This window comes from Thamnophis sirtalis, unplaced genomic scaffold (assembly GCF_051295495.1).
Source record: "Thamnophis sirtalis isolate CommonGarterSnake01/CBP01778 unplaced genomic scaffold, rThaSir2_p1.2 scaffold_5, whole genome shotgun sequence".
NCBI classification, from domain to species: domain Eukaryota; kingdom Metazoa; phylum Chordata; class Lepidosauria; order Squamata; family Natricidae; genus Thamnophis; species Thamnophis sirtalis.
The window spans coordinates 115,881,037-115,899,553 of NW_028261385.1; the positions used below are offsets into that span (position 1 = coordinate 115,881,037).

At 38.3% G+C, this 18,517-nt stretch overlaps 1 protein-coding gene across 3 annotated transcripts; it reads right to left on the minus strand.

The window, feature by feature from the left end:
* Nucleotides 1-11,331: 11,331 nt before the first annotated feature.
* On the minus strand, nucleotides 11,332-18,382 carry LOC148045599 (protein ABHD13). Of its 3 annotated transcripts, XM_087716681.1 has the most exons (3): nucleotides 18,353-18,382; nucleotides 17,427-17,536; nucleotides 11,332-12,588 (listed from the first exon to the last, which is right to left on the minus strand). In XM_087716681.1, the coding sequence occupies exon 3, from the start codon at nucleotides 12,581-12,583 to the stop codon at nucleotides 11,540-11,542; it is 1,044 nt and encodes a 347-aa protein (XP_087572807.1). In that variant the 5' UTR covers nucleotides 12,584-12,588; nucleotides 17,427-17,536; nucleotides 18,353-18,382; the 3' UTR covers nucleotides 11,332-11,539. The 3 variants fall into 3 exon arrangements, with proteins under 3 accessions (XP_087572807.1, XP_087572808.1, XP_087572810.1); XM_087716682.1 differs by lacking the exon at nucleotides 17,427-17,536 and having other exon boundaries at nucleotides 18,353-18,377; XM_087716684.1 differs by lacking the exons at nucleotides 17,427-17,536; nucleotides 18,353-18,382 and adding an exon at nucleotides 15,238-16,259.
* Nucleotides 18,383-18,517: the final 135 nt, after the last annotated feature.

Sequence of the window (18,517 nt, forward strand, 5' to 3'; positions counted from 1 at the left end):
GCGGTTTACAGATTTTTAGCAAATTGAGTCAGAAAATTGCCCCCACAGTCTGGGTCCTCATTTCACCCACCTCGGAAGGATGGAAGGCTGAGTCAACCTTGAGCCAGTGAGATTTGAACCTCTGAACTGCAGATAACAGTCAGCTGAAGTGGCCTGCAGTACTGCACCCTAACCACTGTGCCACCTCAGCTCCTTATGCAAAACAGTACTCAGAACCTCACTAATGGCTGGTAGGATGAGTTCTTCACCAATAGTATGTGGTTTTCCAGACTTAGCAATCAGCAATGAAATGTTTTATGATGCACACAAACCATCAGTGTTTTGTTGGGAAGCATTGCAAAACATGTGTGACAGTGTTGGGCGCTTTTGCAAGTTATCACGAAGTGATTGAAAAAAAGTTAGGTTCTTATCTGCCTTATCAGGATGTGCCTTCTTCAAATGTTCATTCAGTCTGGAAGGCTTCATTGCCTCATTAGAAAATACTTTTTCACATAGTAGGCACCGTGGCAGCTGCTGGTTTGATGGTGCAGGTATAAATCCATACTTCAGATATTCCACACTATATTGTCTACATTTCTTCTTTGAGTTTTCTGCTTCTGCCATTTCTGCTCTGAAAATCAGAATATTTACAATATGTGTGTGTTCACATCTGGTTTAAGGCTTTGCTAAGTGAATAAATAAATCCTACCAACTCTCTGCCTGCCTTCTCTGTGCAAATAAACCAGGATGTTGCTCTTTACTCTGCAGCAAAGCAAGGATTCTGGATTGCGATTCTGTAGCATGATGAGATGATCAATTAAATAAAGTTTCATTTTACAAAGTCATTGTGGGCACATTGTTTGCATTGGTGTAATTAAGAAAGCACCAACATTTGCTGGAATTATTTGATGAGATTATTGCATGGTACCTAGGGATTCCCAATATTTAAAGTGAGAATGGGAACATTTTAACAGATCTATATGTTCTTGGGTTCTAATTTTCACTAAAGAACCATGGGGATGGAAAGGGAAATATAGACAACGGAGTCCAATCCCCTTCCTCAACAGATTAGAAGCAAAGAATAACTCTAGCAAAATGTAGCCTTTTACTTCTTTGGGGAGTCATTTTCTTTTTTTAAATTATTATTTCCCCCCAATGCAACTCATGCAAAGGGTCATCTACATGTACATTACATTTTTCACACTTTCCCAGACGGAGGAAAATAGTTTAGAAAAAAAGAAAAACTTTTCCCAGTCCTGGCTGTTCTGTTGTCCCCCTCCCACGCCCTGGATTTTAAACTGAATGCTAGGCTCAGCTCTGCAAAGAAGCCAAGATGGAGAGAAATTGCTTGGGAAAAGAATAGATACCTTGGCTGGGGCGTGGGGGAGGTAGCTAGAATAGAAGCAAAGGAAGACTCACCGGACAGAGATCTGCTGGGCTGTGTGGGAACCAGGGAGCAGCAGCAGCACCACCTGTGCCTCTAGGCGAGGTACGAAAAGGAGTGAGTGGGAGGGGCGGGAGGTGAGGACGGAGCCAGTCAGTGGTGCATTTTACCAGTTCTCCAAACTGACCATAATTTGTCCTACTGTTCAGGAGAACCGATCAGAACCGGCTGAATTTCACCCCTGCCGGAAGTGCTCAACTGACTGGCGGCCAACAAAGTCCCAGGCAAAATTGCGCCCTGCGAGGGGGCCACCTCCAGCACTCCTCTGCCACATCCCTTGCCTCTTAGCACCCCCCTGCCGCCGCCCCTTGCCTCTTAAGTCATCCCACCGCCCCCCAGGGGGTGGTACCGCCCACTTTGGGAACCACTGCTCTAACCAATCTGCCATCCAGCTCCTCCATATATATGTAGATAATTACAAGTTAAGCACTAAGCAGAGTCATTCATGGTGATTCTGCCAGCAACTAGCTCAGCCTTTTTCCTTTTACATTTTTTTTCTTTTCATGATGACAGTGGTGAGGCTCTGCCATATGGTTGACCCATCATAACAATTCATGCCATGTGATAAAAGTCATATACTAATCCCAGGGACTTCCAAATTTCTCCAAAACTCACAGAACATCAAATAAATATTTGTTGGGTTGCAGGCTAGCAACTACTTTGTTTTTTGTGAGCTGCAAAATAACAAACTCACTGCTCAAATACAGTATCTAAATATTTTCTGTTTTTGCCTTAATTAGAGATCCATACTGCTAGATACTCAACAATGTTGCTACTCCTTGTTAATATGTGTTCATCCCTTGCTGATGCTGAAACTATACGGCTATTTTTTAATTATTTCCCCAAAAGCAATTTAAGCAATGGGGGTAGGGAATGAGTATTCAATAAAACTTGTTTCTTGCTTTTAGTCTGATGTTTCTTTCCTTCTTCAGTTTTACAATCTGTAACCATTTCAGCTAGTCACAACCTGTTGTTGGAAAAAAATCTCCTGGTTCATTCCCCAGCTGGAAAGCAGTCACCAGCACTGAGAAGAAATTGACACGGGAGCAAGCTGCCAGAAAGCGGAACTCTTTAATTCAGGAAGGCAAGAGAAAGTAGTGACACAGCTCAAGCATTCCTGGCTAGCAAGCAGTTTGGGATTGTGTCTCTGTTGGTTTTTTATACCCATTTTCCCTTTGAAACTTCTGTAGTTTGATGGGTTTTGATGTACCTCTAGTTGAAGTGATTGCTCTGAGTTTTTTTCTTCCTACCTTAATGAGTTAATCCTGGTCCCAGACCTTTGTCTTTCCAATCCTATCAGGAGCCAGGAAAAGGGAGTTCTAGTTTTGCCTTGGTGAGTTATTTTTAGCTTGGTCCCACTTATCTTTATTCTTCTACTTAAGTGTTTCTGTGGTCAGCTTTGTTACTTTTGTAACAGCCATTAATGGCTTTTGGCTGCTCTGAGTTTTCCTTTCAGCTGGTGCTTTTGCTTTGGGTTGAATTTCTTAAAGGGGGAGGGGTTGTTTTAAGTCTGGCACTGCTTTAGTGGTTCCTGGCACTTCCCTTTTGGGGTGTACTTACCACATTCTCACACTCAGTTCTCTCAATCTTTGTGAAAATATAGACCATTGCTACCTTCTCCTCTGTTACTTCATCTGTTCTCCAGATTTTCTGAAACAGAGACTCAGAAAGCCATTGTACTGTGCTTTGAGAAGGTGCTTTGCAACCAAAGATTCTCAGAGTTTGCAATTCAAACACCATGGAGCTAGTCAAAGAAGAATCTTCCCTTCATGGGAACCGAAGAGAAAATTACTTCACACAGGTGAATATGCATCTGGTCACAATTAAGGACAGACAAATGCAATATCAATCACAGAGAAGTATGCTTTCATTATTTACCAACAGGCCTCCCCATAATCAGTCAGTCCTGTGCTGATTTCTATATAGAAGGATTTCCCACTCTCTTGATAGGGCTATAAAGAGTCATTTCAGAAATTATACAGAGGAAAACATCAACTCATGCAACAAATAGGTGCCACATAAAACACTGTTATATGGAGACAGCTACAATGAAATAAGTTCTTCAAAGCATCTTCCAACCAGGACCATTGAAGGCACCAACTTCAGTCTGTCCCAAACAGCAATTTCAAATAGACAAACCATGCAACTTTTAAAAGAGCACTATAAAAAAAGACAAGCACAATGCGTTAATCTGAAATTTGGAAATTAGCAGCAAGCAGCAAAGTATATTTATATTTAAAGCAGACCACATACCGGAAGAGGAAGTTAGGTACTAATTGTAAATGCATCCTTTTATTGCATATTTCAGTACACAAATGTGGACTTTGAGTAAAAATTTAATGCAAAGAAAAATGAGAATTTTTTTAGGAATTCTTTTATTATATATTACTCACAGTCTGAACATACAGGAAATGGCAGGACTGTTCAACTTCACTTTTAAGCCTTCTCTCACACACAGGCACACCATGTAACATTTCAGAAAAATTTCCTATTTATTCAACTTCCACTGACTTCAATCCTTTTTTTAATGCTTATACTTATCACCCCTCCCACAACTGCCATGGAATGTGTTACATGATTTATTGCAAGCTCTGCAAGGGCAAATGAGGTGAACAGCTATCACTTTGTGAAAGTAGGTCAACAGTGTCTTTGAGGGGGAAAGTCAAACTTAAATCAGTGACTTGAAGGGAAAATGTATTTTGAGCCTGTCCTATTGGACTCCTTCTCCCCAATAAAACAAAAAAAACCGTTTTAAGAGCTTTAAAACACTCAAAGTTGCTGAAAAAGAACATTCTCTTTCAGGCTACCATACTGGAAATTTAGGAAGCAGTTGGGGAAATGTTTGTAAAATATAGTTGCTAAAGATAATAATGCAAGACTGGACAAAATACAGATTTGTAAAAAAAAAAAAAAATCTTGCACAATCTGTACCTACACTTTGCTCCAAAAAATTAACAGTGTTACACTATCAACTTACAAAAATGAAAGGACTACTTAAAAGGTATTATATGTGATCAGAATAATCATAGAAGAAATTTGTGAGGGAATATCATACCAAAGAGAATTTCTCAGCAAATGAAACACCAGCAGACTATCATTTACAATTTCAAATTTTAATGATAGCCTTGTAAAAGTTTTACTAAACATCAACTAAAACAATTGAAAAATATGTTATATTTCTCTCTCCCTTTCCCATCCAAATGCACATTTTAAATATCTACTTGATCAGGTCACATATAAATTTGATGTGACTATTGATATTAGGACATCATATAATCCTCAACATAATCTCTATATTTACTTGGATCTCATCTGCAAAACTCTCAATGACCACTAGAGCGCAGAATGAAACGTACTTTAATACTTTGTTGGCATCTAATGTTTTTTTTTTTAATGATTTTTATTTTTGTTGCCCACATCCAGAAGCCCCATTGGAACTTTCTTCCAAACAGCAAAAAGGTCAATGTAGTGTTCCAATAGACAAATACCTCAGGACTGACTGTCAAAGAGTACCATGAACCGTTATGCAGTTTCAAATAGTAATGTGTATCAAAACAAATTTGGGGCAGAAATCAGTCATTAAAACTGAGCCTTATAAACTTGTGCAATCATTTGAGCTGAGTACTGCATAAACATTTCAAGTGACTATTTCAGGAAGAAATAAAAATGAAAAGGGCTTTATATATTTGCTATGAACCTACTTGAATCACAGTTCTTTCAGCACAATTATTCTACATTTCTCGATGCCATAATGAAAATTAATTGCATACATTAGAAAGTAATTAGAATATTAAGTAATTTAATTAGTGAATCAATGTATAAATCAATTATAAATATATTAAGTAGAAAATTCATTGCATATATTAGATATTAATTCGCATAAACTAAAATTACTGCAATTTATATTTATAACCCGTCTTCTTTGAGCAATTACAAAAACAATTATCTGCCTCTATTATTATACTGTATTTCTTCTTTTCAAATACATAGTATATTTACTTAGAAACATCCTTTCTCTTGTCCTTTCCCTCTAATACTGTATGATAATGTAAAAATGTAAAACAAATTTTGCCTATAGAAAAAGATTATGTATTTATTAGATTTCTATCCAGCCTTTATTATTTTATTAACTTGAGGCAATGAACATGCCTAATATACCTTTCACCTCCTATTTTCCTTATAACAACTTTGTGAGGTGGGTTGGGCTGAGAATGATTGGTCCAAAGTCACCTAACTGGCTTTTATGCCTAAGGCTGGACTGGAACCTACTGTCTACCAGCTTCTAGTCTGGCGTTAGACGAAGATGGTGTATTTAAAAAGGTTTTGCTCAAAAATATTGGTAAAAGATTAATCAAAGTTTTCATTACAGGCTCAGGAAATTACTGACCCACAAAAGCTGCTCTGCTATCAAAATAGGAAAATTATGTATTTCTAAAATATGATAAGTTTCAAGGTTATTAAAAAATGTCTGTAAGTCAAAGCAAGTATCTTGAAAAACTAAAGTACAATAAATCAACATAAACATAATGATACAATATCAATTCCTAAGTGATTATGAAAAAATGCCTATTTCTGGAAAACCACTGTAATAGTCTAGCTGCATTATCCTCATGGTTGGCACAATTGGATTCACATACTGTGTTTCCCCGAAAATAAGACATGGTCTTGTTTTCTTTTTACCCACAAAATATGGCTTGGGCCTTATTATGAGGGGAGGGTTTATCGTTTTGGGGTTGCTGGGCAGTTGCTCTCTTGCGAGCAGGCTCCCAAAGAGCTGGGCACAGCCTCATGGGTGAATGGCTGTTGCGCTGTCGCAGCAGCACAATACAACAGCCATGAAGCGACCACGCTCATGAGAAGCCACCCGACAACCCCTCTTTCCAGCCGGGCACAGCGCCATTCACTGACCTAGGGGTATTGCCAAGCCACGTGAGTGCCTGTTCGCTGCTGCCTGGCTGTTGTGGCTTGGCGCCTTCAAAATGCCAGTGAATGGCGCTCTGCACGGCTGTTCCGCTCTTGCTCATGTGCCTCCCAGACTCACAATGCCCTGGCCCAGTTCTCCCTGGAGAGCCGGGGCACCTCTGCTGCCGCCGCCACCACCATCCCAGCAAGACTTTTTCAGCGGCTTCCAAACTGAGTCTTCCGGCAGTGGCCGCTCTGGGCGTACTCTCTATGGTTGTATGCTCTGCCGACAGCTAGCCCACAACCATAGAGAGCATATGCCCAGAGTGGCCACTGCCAGAATACTCAGTTTGGAAGCTGCTGAAAAAGCCATGCTGGGATGGCGGCAGTGGAGGTGCCCTGGCTCTGCAGGGAGAACTGGGCCAGGGCATTGTGAGACTGGGAGGCGCATGAGTGGGAGCGGAACAGCCACTCGTGCAACCTTCTCTAGCCATGCAGAGCGCCATTCACTGGCATTTCGAAAGCGCCAAGGTGCAGGAGTTGGGCGGCAGCAAACAGACGCTCACATGGCTTGGCAATACCCCTAGGTCAGTGAATGGCGCTCTGCATGGCTGAAAAGTGGGTTTGCCGGGTGGCTGCTGTGCCCAGCTCTTTGGGAGCCCGCTCGCAAGAGAGTAGCCACTTGGCAACCCCCCTCTTCAGCTGGGCACAGTGCCGCTCACCAACCTAGGAGTATCCCGAAGGCACCAAGCAATGCGATCACCTTCCCCCCCCCCCCCCGGTTCCTGCGGCTTGGCACCTTCAGGATACCACTAGGTTGGTGAGCGGCGCTCTGCCTGGTCGGAGGTGGGGGGTTGTCCAGGAGGCTTATTTGTGGGAGGGGCTTATATTTTTGCCCACCAGAAAAATGTGGCATGGCCTTATTATCAGGACATGTATTTTTGGGGAAACATGGTACTTTTGCATATGTTTGTGTGCCTTCAGATCACTGGTCATTCCTTCATCTTTCACCTTAACTAATCTCTGCAACTTTCTTGACAGGATTTCAGTTTGGTGTAATGGTGAAGACAGATAGCCTGGAAAGCAGGAGTAAGTGAGCTCTAGTCCCAACTCAAACATAAAAGCTAGCTAGGAGACTTTGGGCCAGTCCCTCTCTGTCTTAGCCTAATCCCCTCATAAGGTTGGTTGTTGTGGGGATAATAGGAGGAGGGAGTATTAGTTATCTTTGATATTTTACAGTATATAAAAAGTTATTATTAAAAAGGCAGGATACAAAAATCTAATAATAATAATAATCTAGAAATGAATTGCTCTTGCCTATTTCTAGCACTGAGGGAATGACTCTCCAGGTCACTCAGCTGGCTTCATGCCCAAGGCAAAATTAGAACTCACAACCACACAGTTTCTAGCCTGATGCCTTGATGGCTTTCATTTAGCACAGTATAAACATCACATTGCCTGTGTTATTCTGAATATAATAATCAATTTTTGACACCACATATTGTAAGAAATCTTATAGTATTTAGCATAATAATACTAGAATATTTCTAAAAATATTTGGTGTAGAGTATTTTTGTATTATGATCATTATGTTCACAATAGCACATGCAGAGAGATGTTTCCAAAGTAAATAATGTCATAAGAAAAGCAAAAAAATAAAATAAAAATATTAAAGTACAAATGCTACTGGGATTTAAATGCATTACATATTATGTTAATAAGAAAATAATAAATGGCTTTCAAAGTTTCTTTATTTCCATAATCTACTCTTCGTACTATTCGAATCCCTAAATGAAATCATCCGTTCGTTTTTTTCTCTTTTCAGTAAAAAGTCCATAAGGAGTTTGAAGTCACTAATAAATGGGGTAATTGATTTTTCTCAAAGCAAAAAAGTTAGTTGTGCCATTTCTGCTAATTCCATCATCTTCAACAACCATTGCTCCATTGGGAATGTTTCAGAATCTTTCCATTTTGGGGCATATTGTTGCTCTGCAGCAGCAATCGTATTATATATTTGTTTCTCTTCACCTGCTGTTTATTTCCTATAAAATACTTCCTGTGCTGTGACCCATAAAAGCATTTTCAAGTTTAGTTTGGAATATATCAATTCTGTAGTCTCAATATGGCACTTCTGATAAAGTAATTTCTAAAATTTACATTAACTTTATAGTTCAATAGAACGCCATGCCTTCCAAACCTCAGATCACATTAATTCAAATGTTCTTTTATTTCTCAGCAGCACCCTCTCTTTTATCCAAAGTAAACAATTAACCACAAAGTAGTTTTATATCAGGCAATCTCAATCTCCCAGAGGGAGAAGCACCCAGATTTGAACCAGGACCTCCTCATGATGAAAGTAAATAAAAATCCCTGGGAAAATATAGAGTTCAATATTTTGCAATACCAGGACTGCAAACTAAAGTCTTGGGCATAACCAGGTTTACCTGCCTTTGACACTGTATGGTAATATCAAAATGATTATAATCTTTAGATATACCTATATTAAAATGCAGAATGAGCAGTACGCAGTATTTAAGTAGCCATTCCAATGAATTGCTTTTCCCTTAGTGCTATTTATAATATTAACAATATTAAAAAAGTTAATCATGAATCACAAAATTAAATTAAATTTGGAGATTTAATCATATGTATTAAAGTAATAGTTGCCAGTTTTCTCCTGCCAAGATGGACTAGAAAATGACAAATGTGGTCAAATGCAGCCAAGGAAAAAGAAAAAGATAAATGAAATATCATAGAAAAGCCACCATCAACTATTACTTAAGAATAATTCCATATTACCATTTATGGTAGACCCGTGAGGCGGCTAAATTTTTTTGGAAAAGGATCAAAAATTGGCTGGAGGCAATAACAGGGGTTAAAATAGAATGGAAACCTGAAGTTTTTTTATTAGAAATGATGTCTGTGAAATACAAAAAATAAATCCAGTATTTAATACTACATATAATTACGACGGCAAGGATTGCCTTTGTCCAGAAATGGAAAAACAAATTAATTCCAAGCGAAGATGAAATAATAAGAAAGGTTATGGATTGTTCTGAAATGGACAAACTAACTAAAGAAATCCAGAGAAAAGAATCAGAATTCTACCAGATATGGGATAAATGGTATAGGTGGATGGAGGAAAGAAACAAGAATCAATGAAGGAATATAACAAAACTCAAAAATAATAGTTATGAGTAAAATAAGAGGGTTAAGAATGGTGAAATCCGAATGAAATACAATAGAAGGGGAAATAATATAAGGTGAGCGGTATCGATTGATAATTGCTATTAGAAAGAACAGGAAGCTCCTGTTTGTATTGTATTGTGTAAATGTGGTGTAGTCTAAGTTTTGTGTGTGTGTATTTTACATGTTTGTTAATAAAAAATTTTTAAAAAACAAAAATTCTAGAAAGTGCAAGGCTTATTTATAGTGAAACCAAATTCTTACACCCTTTCTGTTCTCTGCTTCTAGCCTAAAATAGTTTCCTTTATGACAGTTGTACAGCTACACAACTCAAAACAAAAGAAATACATACCATTAAAATAAAATACTGCCGAACAATTACATGATCAAAACAAAAAGCTTGTTGTATCCCACCCAATGGGAAATCTGCTCTTCTTATCCCAAGAGTTGGGGAGAAAGCCAGATCTTAACCTTTCTAAAGTCTGGAGTGCTGGGACCAGCAATGTACCAGCAGAAAGACAAGCCCAAAGGCTAGGGGCTACTGCTGAGAAGGCATGCTTCTGAGGTCCCACAAAATGTTTCATCTTGGGCCCTTTCTGTTGGAACATGTGGGATAGGCAGGTACCATTGGAAAAATGCAGTCCCGTAAGCAATTCACTCCAATGCCATGAAATGGTTTACAGGTGACAACTAGCACTTTGAATTGCAACTAGAAATCTATATAAAGCCAATGCATCTTGTGGTGTCACATAAGTATAATGAGGAATGCATACCTGCATAGCTACATTCCAAATAGTCTTCAGAGGGCAGCCCCAAGTAGAATAGGTTTCAGTAATTCATTCAGGAATGACTAAAGATGAATGACTGGAAGCAGTCCAGGAAAAGGTACAAATGGTGTATAAGACAATTATGTAAAAGTCCTTGGGCTCACAGATACCACCCACTCTTTGGACAGGAGCTATGAATCTAAGTGGACTACAAAATTACATGCTGAATCCAAGCAGGGTAGTAGAACCCCATTCAAACTTTAAATATCTCTAGCCCAGGCCCTATAGGGCAGTCACTGTCCTGGTAGGTTGAGCTGAGTTTGTCCTTCCATATCAACAAGTGATAGAGCCTTGATGTAGATATTAAAAAAGAAGGGGGAGAGCCCTGTGGCACTCTTCAAAGCAGGGATCTAGGACATGACTCTGCCCTCAAACTGACTGGAACCTTCAGACTTTGAGGAAGAACCACAGAAACATAGTGCTCTCTATACCCAAATTTTAAACTTGACCAAGACACCATGAATAGTATGAAAAGATGTAAAGTCACCAAAGGCCAGGATGGATACACTACCCCCATCCTAGATCTGCCACAAATCAAGGATGACCAAGTTGTTTCAGTACTGTACCAGGTTTTGAAAGCTGATCGCCACCTTCGGAACTGTAGTCTCATTGTATTCTCCATTTTTTCTAAGAAAAGCCTGGAGACAGGATGAAAATTGTCCATTCACAGAGATCCAGCAGTGGTTTTTTTGAGGTGCTCTTATCTCTTCCAGAGTTGGAAGGACTATCCTCTCTCAAAGAAGCATTCACCATTGCAAGGATGAGGCCTTAACCAAGCAGGAGCAGAGGTTGAAAATACAGATTAATTTTAGTAACAGATATCTACCTATCTATGATTCTCTGAAAACAGCCAGCCAGATATATTTGGCAAACCATGTTTATCCATGGAGCTAACATACACACTATCCTGAACTGCTTCATTCTTCCCTCAATTCAGAACACAACACTGAGCAACAAATGTGTTAAAATGTCTTTTCCTAAATAAAAAAAACATTTTATTAAAACAAATAGAAGTTTTATTTGTTTACAATGCAGTGTAAAAACTATCTTGGATCATAAATCAGTAGATATCTCCATGTTTAATTTCACTTTTCAAAGATAAATACATACAGAATACACATTTAAAAATGGTAATTAATGATCACTTCCCACAAATCCAGGTACAATGCAGTTGTATCAGAAAGACAGACTGGAATTACAATTATATTATTGTTACATTAGATGTCATTTTTGCCATTTCTTCAGGGGAGTGGCTTTTTAGAACTTCTTTGATAAACTGTTCGAGTGCAGTAAAGTAGCCTTGACATTGCCAAGTGTCATTATGAGTTCCATCTGGAAATATTGCCAATCTTTTAGTCCGAGCAGGGGAAAGTTCGTAAAGTTGCTTCATCATAACTGGAGGAATCAATTGGTCAGCAAGTCCAGAAATGAACAGTGAAGGCATCCTGCACTGACATATTTTTCTATAAGACAGGAACTTGTTCTTATAGCACCATAAAGGAAGGTACCTCATAGGGAAAAAAGAAAACAGAGTGCTGGCCATGTGTGGGATACTTAGGAATGTATTCTCCACCAAGATTGCAGAAATCCTATGAGAATTTTCAGAGGCTAGGTGAATAGCAACTGCTCCCCCCAATGAACGACCAAAGAGAAAAATTTTTGTCTTGTCAAGATCTGATCTAGTCATCACATAGTCTAGAACAGCCTCAGAATCTAAATAGATGCCATTCTCACTAGCTTCTCCTTCACTCTTCCCATAGCCTCTATAGTCAACCAATAATAAATTTACTTTCAGGTTTACTAGCATCAATAAAGCATTTGGTAGTCGATGCCCAATGTTGCCTGCATTCCCATGAAAATAAATGATAGTAGGAGAATATGAGGAATTATCACCTGTGAATCTGAGAAGAATTAGGTTGAGCAACACACCATCTTTGGTTTTGATAAATATATTCTCATGTGGGATGCCAGTAGGCATGGGAACATAGAGTCTTGATGAAGAGGGTTGCTCAGGGAAATAAAGCAACACATCCTGGAATTTATATAATATACCTGTGATAGATACAAATATTAACAGAGGTAAAATCAGGCCACCGTACAAATGAAAAGTCACTATCAAAGGTAAGAGAGAAATACGGCAGACACCCCAGGACCATGACACCAAAGCAAGCAGCCATTTTTCAATGGAAGTCCAAAGCATCCATGATTTTTCCATTATAGTAGCCAATGAATCTCTAGTCCACATGAATCCTGAAAGAAGAAAATATACTTAAGCTTAAAACAACATGAACAAAAAAAGTAAAGCAAAACAAATGCTAAGCATAATATGTCAGAAAAATTAAGATTGCTCTGGTAACTGAGCAATGTTTTTGAAAAATAAAATAAAATAAGTGTCTCATCTAAGTCACTTGAAATGTGTATTAATTAACAAATTAATAAGAAAATTAAACTAATTTAAAAATTCATAAATAAAAGACAGAGAAAATAGAGGTAAGGAAGGTCTCTCCTTAGGTTTGACTTCTTAGGTGTCTTCTAAATTACAGCAAATTAAATTTGTTTTCTTCCCCTGTTCACCCCAAAAGAGAAACCCAATTTAATTAGATTTAATCAAAATTCCATCATTCAAATCCATGTACAGTCATACCAGCTGGCATCAGCAATTAAAACTCATGGCAACTCAGAGCCATTACTTAATGTATAAGGGCAATGTTGTGTTCAATATTGGTTTTGCCCTAATATGAAGCAAGAAAGGAAATTTCATTGCCTGTCATGCAATCTCAACAGGTGATGGCCTTTCTTTGGCTATGCCTTAATTGAAAATAATTCTACAATTGAGACAGCTGATTTTTACTAATTTCCCTCCTACTGTTCCTTCAGTACCACACTCCATTCTAAAGATTGAATGGATGGATTACCAAAGAGACAATCTTATTACAAAAATATGGCGTCTACAAATTTTCAAAGGAATTGCGAGCTGGAACATAAAATGTATTAAGTGGAGTTTAATGCTTTGGATTTCAAGTGCTTCCCAAAAGACATGAGTAGCCTTGACTCCTTTAATGAGATACAGACAGGTGCAATGTTTGTACTTCTACATGCAAAGCAGTGGTGGGTTTCAAATCCCGTTCCAACAGGTACGGTTGGAACGGGGCTGGTGGCGTCCTCATGGACATGCACAGCATGCGCATGCATCTTAGCACTTCCGCAACACTCCGTGATGCTCCAGCTGCTCCATGGAGCGTCACGCTGTACGCACCATGCATGTGGGTGGCAGCGCAGAAGCTTTAAAACACAGTTAAGGAGCTCGGGCGGATGGGCCCTCTGGAGCACCGTACCGCAACAGTATCCGGTGCTCGGGCCTGGTTCCAGTACGTCTGTACCGGGGTGCACCGCCTGCAACCCACCACTGATGCAAAGTACCATCTCTATTCCACAAATTATTATTTAAATGTGAATGTAGGATAGTGCAAGCAAATACATGGAAAGAAGTAGAATAGGTATCACAGACTTTTCTAATGTATTACTTGAAGGTAAAAGAAAGGATCAACTTTGGCCTTAGATGTGAGATACAAGATGCACAATGGCTGAGATCACAAAGTATTGTAGGACAAAGGAATGCAAGTGAAGAATCAGGATAACATCACAGCTCATGTATGAAGTATTCAATTGCAGACGAAGGACATATTTTTGTAATAGGTTGGTTATTGTCTTCTACCAAAACCCCACATTGGTTGGGTCAATATAATATTTTAAACAAAATAAAATATTTTACATTATGACTGAGTGCTGAATGCTGCATTAAGTATAATTTAGAATCTATAATTTCTTCAGTATGCTGTGCTAATCTAGAAATTGTGGCTCCTTTAATAAATTATGGGCAACACAAATAATAAAATATCTACATATACCTAGCAATTTCATTTATCAAGAAAGCAGCTGTGGGAACTCAAAATCCTACTTGACATGTGTTTAGGTAGCAGCTGACTCCTCTCTTTTATGCAACACCATACTCTAGATTATTAAACATATAAATGTAGAAATGGATAAGTCATGGAAAATCAACCCTGCTAGCTTTGTAGGGCAGATTTCTATGCCAGCAAATATTTGCATGGTTTTTTAAAAAAATCTATACGGAAAACCCGTTTTTCAAACTTGGGGTGACAGAAGTTGTATTATCTTTCTAAAATATGTAAGATAATTAAGACTCTTTTCTATTTTTAAAACTTTCACTAAGCCATGTGTTCTTCCAAAAATGATGGTTCCTTGAAGAATGAAAACATCTTTACTGATGCTTGGTAAATGATTATGTTACATCCTTACTTGCTATATTTCTGAGGTAAAATTTCTAACTTTGAGTCATATCAATATGCAGATGATAAAATGACAAATTTTGATGACACAAGCTTTCATATTAAGCTTAGGTATTCATATTTTCATCCTTTAACATTCCATTTGTGTTGCATCATTTTAAACTATAGGCTGGAGGGTATTTACTGACTTCAATTAACACATAAGCTGTTTTAGCAAGCCTTCTAGGTTGAACAGCAACACATTAACATTTTAAAATAGATTAGTAAGGTTCTTCAGTAGAAGCTTAATAAGTGCTGAACCTGTAGGTTCAATTTTTTTTAAAATAACCATTATCATCCAGTAATATCAATACTAGCATAATAATTATGTATAAAGTATTATGGCCAAATCTATATACTCTAATTTTGATAAAAGCTGCTGGAAAAAAAACCTTCCAAGGCTACCAATAAAGTCTACAATCAGATAATGGCTTGATCCAAAATAGGATAAGTAGAATGCAGCAGTTTTCTGTGTCATCCAGCCCACTTGCAGCTTCAGGTTTCTTTGTAAACTACCTAGAATCACTTAGCTCATGGATGTCAAACTCACCACATCACATGACATTTTTCCCATTCGCAGGATGGGTGTGACCTGCACATGATGCATCCGGCCTGCGGGCCACCAGGTTGACACTCCTGACTTAGGGTAATATAGAAATGTGATGAATGATCTATTTCAGAATCAGATGGCCATTCTAGCTGCAGTATCCTTATATCCCTCAAATCAGGTGCTTACAGTTGAGGGACCATCAAGAATAGCATTGGAATAGATTGCAGCTGGATCAGAGGCCCAGGAACTGCACTGATGTGCTTTCATTTTGAATCACACAAACTTTAGCCAATGTCATATACAGAAAAAATAGTTTAGATGCACAAATGTTTTAGTCTAATGACATACCAAAAATGACTTGAGGAAAATATCACAAACATCTCATCATTCAGGAATCTAGAAACATTATATCAGCACCCATGAATTTGAAATATCCTACAGGGTTGGTACTTAAAAACATAATGATGGTTTTGTGCAAAGAATAATTAAACTACCTCTCAGAAGTACTACCTTCTCATTTGGTATTCTTAGATTTATTTTTTTTAATCAGATTTCTAAAAAATATGGTAATCAGGATTGCCAAGGGAAAAAAACTTGTACGTGATAACTTTGTACATTAAAAGTAGTAGTATTTCAGTCTTATTTCAAACTCTTATAAACTACTACCATGGTTGCAGTCATAGAATTTTAAATGTCTGATTTCATTGAGACTACTTTATCTATTTATTATCCATCTATGCCTTAATCTTGGAACTGAACAACTGCAACAGTAATATTAATTTTACAGTAATATTTTAGTTCTGGTTTTTCTTCACTCTTTTAAAAAAATAATCATAGCTGTTGATTCTTGTCTTTATTCCAGCCCTGCAAAATATATGATTAAGTGTTGCTTATCCTATATTTGTTCTCATGTGATGAAGAGATGAAAGATTACCAGTAATGAGTGACAAGAATCTAGATTTTTAAACAAACTATTCTCCAGATTTCATTATTTTTTCAGCTGTTAAACCTGATGTGTTTAACTTGCAGCATCATGAGAATAATTTAACTGTTCTCTGAAAATTAAACTAAAAAAAATAGAGACTCAAAAACATAGATGGGAATAAGATACTCTTCCTACTTTCTCACATGTTCTCAATTTCTAGAATATTTAATTTTAAGTTGATGTTCAGCTTTGTACTAAATAAACAAATCAGATTCACAAACCATATTGGAAATTGATTTATTTCAAACTGACCACCTTGTTTTCTAAGACAAAAATTGGTTTCTAGATCACACTAACTTTAAATGTATTATATAAAACAATGTTACAAAATCACTCCTACCATAGGGTAAGGTTACAGTACATAAGTCCAAGGTTTCAAATCAAATTTGTTGCAGACTCTCCACATAATGTTAAGCTATTGATAGGAAATACTGTTTGTGTGTCTTTCAATCTGCTTTGCCACAAAATCTTTAAAAATATGTTCTTAAAGTAATCAAATAAATCAACCATACTAATTTTAGCATTACTTTTAATACCATGGTAGTATTCTGAAGTTTACATTAGTGCAAATTCTTGGAAGAAATATCTTGATTTGCTCTATATAATATAGAAGAAGAATACACTATGTTTTACAATAATAGCAAGGAGAAAATAGTTTAAATTGGCCCCATGCAATCAATGTTTCACACAAAAACATGGAAGAAACCCAACTATACCGTATACACTGGTGGTATTTCAATAGTGCAAATTGCTTTAATTCACTAATAATGCATTTGTGATATAAATGATTATCACAAAGGCTTGCACAAAGCACAAAGGTGTGCTTGTTTGTACACTCTAAAGCAGTGGTTCTCAACCTGTGGGTCGGGACCCTTTTGAGGGTCGAACAACCCTTTCACAGGGGTCGCCTAAGACCATTGGAAAACACATATTTTTGATGGTCTTAGGAACTGAGACAACATGAGGAACTGTAAAGGGTTGCGGCATTGGGAAGGTTGAGAACCACTGCTCTAAAGGAAGCACATTGTATTTCTGAAATAAACCAGTATTTTTGCAGACCTAAATAATTTCTGGGTATGAGCTAAGATATTAACAACCTAATGTTTATGTAATGTATATAAACTACAGATTTTGGCACTGACCCGAGAAACTACATGGTAATATATGCTAATAGAAACACAAAAGGCAGCTGATGCATTCATACCTAAGGAGCAACTTCTTGAAGAAAATGTCTCTTACATAAGCCATCTCTTTTCAACTTTAGATCAGGAACTGTTTTATAACAAAGAATTCCCACAGGATTTAGAAATGGAGCTAGGACAGAAAATAAAGAAGTTCAAACAGTAACTATTTCAATTACTGTACTACCATATCTGTTAATTAATTAACAAATCCTACTAAAGGCGTTAAATATTTCAGTAAGCTTTATGTTACTGTTTAGTAAGCCATAAGAAAATGTGAAATGTGGAAAGAACTACAGTCATCCACTTTTAGAAATCGAACCAGTGCAGTGTTTCCTTCTGGCCAAACCTGACATATTACAAAAGATCGACTGTCCGATTTTCCAACGTATGTTTGGTTTAGCAATAGCGCTTAGATTTATATACCGCTTCATAGTGCTTTACAGCCCCCTCTAATTTTTAGAAACAATCGTGGGAGCAATTCGGATAGACAGAGGCTCGGGTAAAACAGGCTAATCCCAGCATTAGATTAGTTCACTAGGGCCAACCTTTCCCAATCCGGGGCAGTTCAGAAAGTCAAAACTATTTAAGTCCGAGCCATCAAGGGTCATTTAAGCCCAAAACTATTTAAATCCGAGCCCTGTCGGAACGCCGCGGTGAAATGTCCTTTCCGAAAGAGTTCAGAAATCTCCCGGCCTCGACATCAGAACTACCAGTACATAAGGGCAGCCCTTTCGCGCCCACCCCGGGGATTTTCGAGAGAAGCGCACAGCGGCACGAAAGGAGAGGCAGAAGGCGAAGCGCTCGATAGACCTGGCGGCGCCCAAGGCCGTGGACGCTTTGAGACGACTATTCTCCCCCCCACCTCGAAGGGACAGCGGCGCCCCTCCGCTTCCTTAGCTAAGCGCGCAGGCCTCTGCTCGAATCAGCGGAATCCCAACACACCAACCTCATCGCTGCCCGGGACGGGATACTATGCATCCCATCCTGCTTCTTCTTGGACCAGGCTTGACTCGCTCAGACGTCACTTCCGGGACACCGAATCGACAACGTCACAAGTGCTTCCGGCCAACGAGTGACGAGGACGGATCGTCTTGAACCGACTGAAAGAGCG